The sequence below is a fragment of the Morone saxatilis genome, unplaced genomic scaffold (genome assembly GCF_004916995.1).
Source record: "Morone saxatilis isolate NCDOM2014 unplaced genomic scaffold, NCSU_SB_2.0 Contig18, whole genome shotgun sequence".
NCBI classification, from domain to species: Eukaryota; Metazoa; Chordata; class Actinopteri; family Moronidae; genus Morone; species Morone saxatilis.
Window position 1 is genome coordinate 11,304,309 of NW_023339740.1, and position 10,588 is coordinate 11,314,896.

General features: G+C 40.9%; 1 protein-coding gene across 1 annotated transcript in view; it reads right to left on the bottom strand.

Annotated features, from left to right (window-relative positions):
* The window catches only part of ppfia4 (PTPRF interacting protein alpha 4), a 52,238-nt gene that overhangs the window by 13,070 nt on the left and 28,580 nt on the right, over positions 1 to 10,588 (bottom strand). Inside the window, exons 3-9 of the mRNA XM_035662860.1 lie at positions 6,326 to 6,427; positions 6,007 to 6,171; positions 5,384 to 5,458; positions 4,708 to 4,779; positions 3,091 to 3,312; positions 2,420 to 2,554; positions 1,616 to 1,750 (exon numbers count right to left, since the gene is read on the bottom strand). Of these exons, the coding sequence (XP_035518753.1) occupies positions 1,616 to 1,750; positions 2,420 to 2,554; positions 3,091 to 3,312; positions 4,708 to 4,779; positions 5,384 to 5,458; positions 6,007 to 6,171; positions 6,326 to 6,427 (906 nt within the window). The remainder of the gene's footprint in view (positions 1 to 1,615; positions 1,751 to 2,419; positions 2,555 to 3,090; positions 3,313 to 4,707; positions 4,780 to 5,383; positions 5,459 to 6,006; positions 6,172 to 6,325; positions 6,428 to 10,588) is intronic.

Sequence of the window (10,588 nt, forward strand, 5' to 3'; positions counted from 1 at the left end):
TGTGTGTGTGTGTGTGAGAAAGCTCTTGATAAAAATGGCTCATGTGAGTATTTAATTAAAAACAAAAGATGTAACACTGAACACTCTGAACTGTTTAGGGCTGAAAGGACATAAGTGTACTTGAAAGATAATTGTTCATTGATTATATTTTCATCCACTTGTTCACAAAGTTTATCATTTAAGATTACATTTTAAAAACAAAATCAGTACAAAACATAGACGTTTTGTTTCGTCACTCTTATAAAAGCAGGAAATGTCACTTATGCCCCTCAGGTTCTCACCACTCCACCACGAGTCAACGTTATTACTAATTTCTTCTGCATCTTGATCTGTCCATTTCTGCTGTCTGTGTGTCTGTCTGTCTTCCACAAGGACATGAGTCTCATCCCTTCGCCAGTAACCCTCTGCCCTGCCAGAGCTTCTACATCCGCAGGGCAGGAGAGAAAGGGTGACCCCATGCACTTAGATTTGACCTTCTGCTGTCTGGTAGCAGCTTTCTGTTTTTCCTTCTCTGCAGGATCAATATATGGATTGATTTTGACCTATTTGGCAACCGATTTCCTTCGTTTGAGATTATAATAAAAATTGCGATGAAGTCGACAAATGAAGCGAGAAAAACTAGAAGAGAGGGAGACGCAGAAACACGGAGAGAATAAAAGTGAATGACTCACAAGGTCCCAGTCGACGTTTCTGAAGAATGGATGGCCCATGATGTCTGCAAAGCCTGTCTGAGGGTGGCAGCCCAGACGCTCCTTGGGATCCTGTGGGAGTGAGGGGAGAAACGAAGGTGAGAGACAGTAGGAGATGACGGTGGATGAGACGAGAGAAAAAGTCAGAGGACAGGAAAGAAAGGTGGAGAAGGCGAGAAAAGATAGAAAGGTGTAAAAGAGGAGTAGATTTTGGTGAAGGGAGGGGGTGTATTATGAATAGGTGAAAGGAGAGCCACATTGAGAGGACAGTGAGAGATGGCAGTTGACTCTGACTAAGGCCATGATAATGTCATTCTCAGGGGCCAGCAGAGCTCACACTGTTTAAGATGGATCGAAGCCCTTCTGACCCCTTCTTACCTTGTTGAGGAATCCCTTGAGGACGCTGGCGGCTTTGACTGACAGCGAGCGTGGGATCCTGATCTGCTTTTCCAATATTACTGCGAGGAGGTGAGAGGAAAAGGGGAAGGTGAGACAGACGGTCCCTTAAGGCTAAAATGACAGAGGATGGGACTGACACTGCTGCACAAATCCTATTAGGTAAACTCACCTTGAACATACATACAAAAGCCTTTCAATTTAAGTGTCAATAGCTTCTGATAAAAAATAAAACTGTTTTTGAAATATGACTGTCTGTCAAGTGGTAACATTTTTATTCCCAACTATCCAACACTCCCCTGGCAGTTATAAGAAAACATTGGCACATTTTGAAACAGTATTTGCAAAGAAATAACGTCGACAAAACCACACATGCATTCACACATTTCCCTGTAACAGATGGCATATGCCTGGTAGTGGGGACGTCGCCATCAGAAAGGTGTCAATACAAAGGTGTGACATGCTTCCACCGAGCTGTTTTTTCCTCTCTGGTTATAAACCTCAGCTGTGTGTGTGTGTGTGTGTGTTACCTTGGAAAGTGCTGCCACTCTCTGCGCCAGTTCAGCTTCCACCTCTGGCAATGTCTCAGCCTTCCTCATGGTCTGAGCCAGCCTCTGCTCTGCCATCTCCAGCATCTCCTGCAGCTGGCGCACCTTCTCCTCGCTCTGACACAAACACACACACGTGCAAAGAAAGCCAAGGGACAGTGTGATCACAAGAGTGTAGTGCAGGACACAACACACGGACATGAGTGGAGGATGTTCCTGGTATTCCCCATTTGGAGCTGAACTCAGATTGACCCTGAACTACACATGAACCTTTGAGTAGGATGCTCACTCACTTACTCACTCACTCACTCACTATACTATTCTTCAATACCTTACCTTACATTGTCACACTTTAGAAAAACTCAGTCAATCTTCTGATTTTATTACCATCTCAGCTTTATTGTTGGTGTCATTGCTGGGGCATGCCATATTAAAATGTTGCAAGACATACAGAAACAGGATATTAGACATATGTCACCTCAAGACAAGTGTGCCATTTTTGGTGTCACTTAACAACACATTATGACTGTAACACATCCAACGAAGCCTAAGCATAGCACAATAATGACACAGCACATTAATTAATATTGATTTAGTCCTTATGTCAGCCTTCATTAACTGATGTTGTTCTTTGTTTTCAGACACTTAACTCCCAATCAGGTATCTGTGGAAACAGCTTAGTTTAATGTAACAATGATATTTACTATTTTAAATAATTGTAAAATGTTATATTATGCTCACTGTGATCTTGTACAGCTAGTGTTGTTGTGTGTATATGTTTGTTACCTGTCGGTGCAGTGAGTCCTTGGTGGCCAGTTCATTCTCCAGTTTGTCATTAAGGTCGTGGATGTGTGTGGTCTCCCGCTGAGCAGCCAGGTAGCGTTTCTCTAACGTTGTTATCCTCTCCTCCATATCCTCTCTCTGTGGGTGCACAGACACAGCAACAATACAAGGGAGATCATGAGAGAGAAGCCATTTTATGATTGAATGCACATAATCTATACATAAACCTTCATAGTACATTGTATGAGTGCAGTTTATATACAAAAAAAGTGTGTACTAATGTAATGATAGGAAATAATAAAATATAAAAATATATAATGTCATTCAATGTCCAGCAAGAACACACAAAAAGAAAATGCAGCAGGCCTTTTTAGTATTTTTATTTAAAAAATAATCTAGTATGTTGTTCACAACAATAACAACACAATACTGTACAGGTTAGTTAGTCTTAGCCATCTGCTATCATGTAAAGTTTATATATAGGAGTGACTCTCAATGGCATGGGTCAAAGGTGTATTAAAATAATGATATAGTAAGGTATTAATCTAGAGCTATGCTTTTTTGAACAAAACAGTCGAATGTTTCATTTTATTAACTTTTTACCTAAAAGTGTTTGCAGCCCACTGTTCTGAGTGCTTGCTTTCAGAACAAAAGCACATTTCCTTTACTCTCACCTCTCTCTGTTCCCTCTGTTGTTTGATTGACAGCTCCTCACTACGGCTCAGTTCTCTTCGCGCATTCGTGAGCTCGGCCTCGAGCTCGGCCAAACGGGCGTTGAGAGTGGCAGAGTGTTCGCGGCTCTGGGCCAGCTCCTTATTGGTCCGATCAAGCAGCTCCTGAAGCTCAGACACCCGACTGCCATCGTCATGAGCGTCTATTGAGCCATTGGGCAGTCTCTGTAAGGTGGACACACAGAATTATTGGATATATGTGCACGTTCTTGCATAAAATGTATTCTAGGACTGAGACACGTATACAAATATTCATGCTATGCGTCAAGGTTTTTGACAGTTGTAGAACTGATAAAGTTGGATGACCTAGATTAAAAAGTGTTGAGCGTTATGCATAGGAGGGCGGGTTGTGTGAGGTTAGGCTGCCATGTTGTTGTTTTGATGTTGTTTCTCTTCCCTTCTCAGCTCAAAGTGCAGTTAATTCCAGGGCCTTAATTAAACAAACCTTCGGGGACACATATTCAGACAGGCAACACAGTGGGCAGCCAAAGTTAGTAGGACCCCCTCCGCTCCCTCATGTTCCAATTTTGCCTGCTCATGAATACCTTACAGAAACATAAACATACCATGAAACACTGGGGGAAATAGGGCTAAATGGTCTGAAGCAGCTTAATAAAACACACCTGGTGATTTGTGCAATTGTACATAATTCCAGTTTAGCCACATAAACTCAATATTAGATTTACTCCCAGGGACTTTGGAAAGAGCAGCTGTAGTACAGCCCCATCTGACTGTCAATGTGTGGAAGTCGGGTATGACATGGCCCTGAGATAGTCTTGGTTGGGGTTCCTTCTAAAAAGGACATGTGGACATGATCACTTAATGGTGTTTTGAATTGGTTTCAATTGGTTGCAGCAAATGGGGGGTAGTGAGCGTCAGCAGGACAGCGGCTGTCATGGATAATGCCCTGGCAGTGTGTGTTTGCAGAGTTCACACTCTGAGACATCTAACTACACTCTTTCTCCTAATGCTAGTATACTCCAACAATTCTCTCTTCATCCTTTCTCCCTCACTCTCTGTCTCATCCTCTCATCCTTTCTTAATGGTAAGTTATTGATTTTTCAAGTTAAATTATTGCTTTAAATAAAACTACTGTTGACACTTATTTTTGCTCCCTGCGTCCTTCAGCCAAAGAAATAGGAGCCAAAGTAAGTAAATCTCATATTGCTCTTCTCTGGCTGCCCGGCCCGTACAGAGGAAGGCGATTTCCATTCAGATACAAACAGGCTCTGCTGTTTAATTGCAGGGAGGTTTGTTACTCCCTGTGGATGGACCCAGACACAGTTACATAATGCGTGCTCGTTTCAGGGCTTAAACCATGGAAGACAGGGCTCGAATAGAGAGCAAGAGATTTAATGTTATCAGAACTATCAGAAAGGTAAAGGAAGATTAATTTAGCTCCATATCATTTGTATGTGTGTACGTGAGTAGGTGTCTTAATGTGTGGAAGAAAGACAGAAATACTTATGAAGACAGCGATCGACAGCCAGACAGACAAATACCATAGGCAGACATAAGATAAAGCACAGAGCAGAAAAACAATCACACAGCCAGGAAGACCTTCCATGTAGGTTTGGATCCATCTGTTCGCTCCACTGAGTCACCGTCCTTCCTTTGTCTCACCATGTTCAACTGAAATGTAGATTAAAAAAAAAAAATGAACAATGAACAAACTCAAACATTTACTATCTTTTCTTTTCCCTCAGTGAATCCAAGAACAAAACTCTGCCTCCCAAAGGGAACCCTTGGCTCAAGCTGCCAACATTCATCAGACAGCATGCTCTACCATATTTTACATAACTACAATATGAATTATGCTCAGAATAGAGGAGGAAGGGTCTGCTCCTGTGTGATCAGTGCAACTTAATAATACTTTGACTTAAATTCTTATATAACTCACTGTGATTCTGCTTTTACTGAGCCTGCTATGAATATTTAGCATAATTTTATCTTGATAATGATTTCTTTAATGGCATTCTGTACAGTGTGTATGTGTGTTTGTGTGTGTGTGTGTGTGTGTGTGTGTGTGTGTGTATGAACAGAGGGCTGAGAAGACAGAGCGTCTCACCCAGCGTGACACTTGAAGCATATATCAGATCAGACTGGAGGCTTCAACAGATGTCTGCTAGGGACCGAACAGATGTTTCACTTACCAAAAACCACATAAACACACATACACACCTACACACCTACACAGACACACACACACACACACAGTCATGTTCACACAGCTCACCTCTTGCGTGGTAGTTGCTAGCTGTCCCTCCAGGGTGGCCACCCTCTCCAGAGCCACCCGAAGCCTCTCACGTACCTGCAAAACGCCAAGAAAACACACATCAAGAGAAAGTCCAGAAACACAAGGACACACTTATATACTGAAGAAGAGACACAGAATATTAATCTGTAAATAAATAGATCTGTTTTATCTCACAATTCAAGTTTGATTTACTTTGCTAGTATAACATATAATATTTTGTACTAGAAATTCTCATATAGTGGCTGTAGACCTCTATTTACCTCATCTGAACGAAGAATCTTTTTACATATTATACATATTTGTTACATATTATTATATTATTAGGAATTTCTCCCTGTTTTTTCATCTGCTTGAATTTCCGATCGTAATTTGCTGTTGCTATTGTTTGCTGTTAACAATCTCTTCCCTTCGATGGAGAGCTTAACAATAAAAAAAAACAACCAGCAAAACCGAATTGATCAGGATTAATTAGTAAGGGAGGACAGCATTTCAAAAGACAAACCAGGAGCAACAAAGTGGTGTGTGTCCTCTGCATGTATTTGTTAGAACGGATCACATCCCTTAAATATGTGTGTTTGGTGTGTGTGTGTTTGTGTTTCCACCTTTTCATCCAGAGCCTTGTGGTGTTCAAACAGCGACTTCAGGGCTTTGAGGACCTCCACCTCGCTGGAGACTCCAGATGGTGGGGGTGCCTGTCTCTTCACCACTGTCATCCTCAGACTGCGTTCGTGACGAGACACCAGACACTCCAGGTGCTCCAACAGCAGCTACAGCACGTACACACACATACACACATATGAATGCATGCATGACCAAAGAGAATACTAATTTCAAGCTTAGAAGCATTGTTTGTTTTCATCAGCATCACCACACACTTGCACTTACATATGCACACACAGACACACACACACACACACATACCCTGGTGTTGTTCCTTTCAGCTTTCAGCTCAGATATTTCCTCCTCTTTCTCCAGCAGCTGCTCCCGGCATATGTTCAGCTCCTTCGTCAGGGTGGCAAACTCCTACATACACACACGCACACGCACAAATACAGATGTTACTACTGTTTCACTGATCAACATAATGGGCTCTACTTTAGTGAAACTGGGCACATATGCAGCTGCAATCTCAGGATGCAAAGTGCAAAAACACGTGGGCGTGGCTAGAATTTTGGTGGCACAAGCACACTCCTGGCGCCGAGCAGCCCAGGATGAGCACATTTTACCTGTAGGAGGACTACTTTATCAGGAAGTGAAGTTAGAGTAGACTTAAATATTGGGCAGTTCAGGCTGGCTTTTCCTAAAAGAAAACTTATATTCTGAGGGATGCTGCATGTGAAATTCTTTCTGTGTGCCTGCGATAAGAGGTGGTCGGAACGGGTGGAAAAGACCAAAATGGCACTGTGCTATGATATCTGATCTGCATAAACACAACCTCAGCCACTTTGCCAACCTCAGTGCCCACCTCTGGGATAGCCAGTGCAAAAAGAAGTGGACTTGTGTCTAGTTGGACAAAACAGTCAAAATCTAAAATTAGAATAAAAAAGATCAGGATTTTGACTTTTACTGGTGCTGAGACACATTCACAGTGTATTAACTGTGATTAATTGAAAACAGTCTAGCTGAAATAGGACAGAAATTTGCCAAAGCCATTATGCTAATGTAATTGTAGAAAACAAAATTGGTTTACATCAACTGTCTGTCTCTATTTTCCCATTAGCAATAAATGGGATTTCCTTCATACAAAAAAACATATCTTTTTTATGGTAGGATTCAAAGACAGCAGAAAACATTCTGAACTTCCTCCGATCATGTTATGACTAATTCCATTATATAGTCCAAAAAGCAAATACTATAAAGTGAAAACAGTGTTGTCTTAATCTCTGACTATCAAACATCCTTAAAATTCCCAGTGATGATACAACACTTTTCAGTATCAACCTCAGATTATTGATTATTCTAAATGAATTATTTGCTGTGTGAGAAAAGTGTATTTCACTTGAGAGCCATTTGATTTATTAATGTACGTTCTTCACACTCCTCAATGCTGACAAATGGCTATGCACTTCACTGAAGCTTTTAAGCACTTGCGGCACTCCAGACGTCCTTTATAGCCACATTTGAGAAATTCGACCAATGAGCGACTTGAGCGAAGTTGGACCACAATGGTTTCTGGTTGGTTGGGACCCACTCAGTCTGTCAGAAATGGCATGTTTGAAGCAATTTTCAGTCCAGCATTCAGTCATTTTGTACAAATGAGTAGCACAGCATAGAGTGCAGAGGCAATTCTGAGATTCTGAGATGACCTCTTTGTTAATATCATATCGTAACCATGTAGCTTTGATGTTGCAACAAGATAACATCAAGTAGCTATACTGAGTAGGATGAATACATAAAATAAGCTTTGAGGCGTTATGATGGACATACTTCCTAACATTTAAAGGTTTAGTTTCACACCACAAATTGAAACATCAATTAAAGAATAGTTTAACATTCGGAGAAGCGAGCTTGTGACCGGAACATTGTTGGTTCAACCCCAGGGACAGGCAGGATGAATCTGCGTGGAGAAAGTGAAAGGTAGGATATGCCCCTGACTACCACTTAGGTGCCCTTGAGCAAGGCTCTCAACTCTAGCCACTCCAGTGTGAATGTGTAACTGCATGAATGTGATCAGGGCGTTCCTGAAAAAGAGAGCATTGATCTCAAACCCCCTGAATAAATAAAAAGATGAAAAGCTGTACACTCAATATGAAGCTAAAGGCAGCAGCCAATTAGTTTGCATAAAGAATGGAAACAAGCTAGCCTGACTCTGTCCAAAGGTAACAAAATCTGCCTACCAGCACCTCTAAAACTCACTGGTTAACACATTATATCTTGTTTGTTTAAGCTTTAAATATTATGCTAGGTAGATTTTGTTACCTTAGAGTCAAGTTAACTGCTTCACCCTGTTTTTGGATTATAAACTAAAGCTAAGCTACGCTAAGCTAAGCTAACTGGCTGCTGGCTGTAGCTTCATACTTAGCATACAAACATTTGAGGGTGGTATCAATTTTCTTATAAAGATCTTGGTAAGAAAGTGAATATGCATAATTCTCAAAATGTTCCTTTAAGCTAAACAAAACAGATATTGGATGTGCCTGATATATTGCATGTATGAAAAAAATGTACTTCTGTACCTGCTGTTGAGTATGCAGTGTCTAGTCTCTCCGTGTGGTCACAGCCGACTCCCACGCTACTCAAGACAGCAACACCATCCTTTCACAGCTCCACATACAACCACATATTGCAAATTTGATGGAGATTTTATGCTCTTTTGGAGCTGTAAAGAGATGGCTCCATTACCTTTAATAGTTTGTGAGAATGATGTGATGGAACTGCAGCACTATTCTGCTGTGTGTTTGTTTTTTACAGTATATAAACTTTAATAGCATTTCACCTGGCAGTTCTTCATGTTGTGATGAACTAGTCCTTTAAAATCACAGTGGTCAAAGGCGGTCAAAGGTCTGTGAAGACATTATTACACAGTTCTTTCATAATAAAGTAAAGTTACCAATAGGTTTTTCTATGACTGACAATATCTGATATATATCAAACTGATGCAGTAGACCATCTATTACTGCAGTATCAGATGTATTTTGCTAAAAATGATAAGCTTCACCTGCTTTGGTCTGGGATTATAAGGTCTTCACATTCTGTCTTGTGCAGACAAGTGTATCAGTGTAAACTGATCCTCAGACCAGTCTCTTCATTCTGGTCAGTGGAAGGGTGAAATGTCACTCCCTGATTTTGTCCTTTCTAACATTTCATGATTTGTCTGCTATCTAAGCAGTTAATTCTTATGTCAGAGGGTGTTTCTCTGTCTCCCAGCCCCATACTTAATCCACTTGCCCATATGATTTTCTGTCTGCCATCGATTAGATTCACACAAGATGAAAAGCTGCCGTTACAGCGGCAGACAACGAGCCAATGACTCACACAGTTTTGGCTGGAAGTTGATTTTAAATTTTTTCTGTGGTTTGATCACGCTGGAGCAGAGATTGGGTGGCTGTTAATTTACTGTGTGTGAGTGTGCATGTGTGTGAGTCTGTTTGTATGTGTGTGCTTGTTGTTTTAACGTCTCTTGGTGCTTTGTTGGCATTTCCTGTAAGCTTGGCTTTAGTCCAAACCAATACCCAGAGGCTCATGCACTCTCTGCTTGTCTCAAACACACACACACACAGACTTTTTGAAGTCCTGGTACTCCATGCAGCTATGACACTGCACTCTTGGTCTCATGTTTCTCACTGCTGACCAAAACACTGAGCATGACTAAGAAATGCTTCTTTAAAGTTTAAATCAGGAACGTTCCATGTTGCTGCTCTGATGACAGAGCGTAATGTGCCAGACCTGGTTAAAAATGCCAGTATAGCAAAACACCTGTCAATATACCTGACACCAGTCTGGGCCTATCAAGAAGATAGCTGTGACCAGAACAGGTGTGACTGTACAACCAAAGTACAAACAGAATCTCGACCCATAAGAAATGGATAAATATGCAATATAGGGATAGTGTATGTCTTGTATATGACACATTCTGGCCTTTAGTTTCACAGTTTGATGGATCTGGATAAAAAGAAATCAAACTCAATATGGGATACTGAACATTAAAGGATCAGAAACAAAAATTGTGATCTGGACATCCGAACTTTTGACAGACCTCTTTGTATTTCAAATTAAATTGATACCAGCCACTTCAGTCTCTGACTTTGGGTCCATTGCCCTGACTGGCCTGTTCAGTTATTCATCAATAACCAGCCCTAACTTTCTTGTTTCGTTACCACTGCCATTGCACATAATGTGTTACACCTCCTCCATGAAACTCTGTGTCTAAAGCCCTGCGTGATGTTTATCAAATGGCCTGAAATCAAGTCTGCCTGCAATCAGAGAAGTGATTTGAATGTCATCACACAAATGTGTCTCTCTAAATTTGCCCTGTCCTGTAAACTGGCATGTAATGTTTTACTTTAGACAGAGGTGGAAGAAGAACAGTGTAGAAATACTCTGTAACAAGTCCTGCATTAAAAAAATGACTTAAAAAGAGTATTAGCACCACATTAAATGTAAATTACCAAAAGTAGAAGTATTAATTATGCAGAGGGGTCCATTTGAGAATAACGCATATAATATCACTGGATTATAATTAGT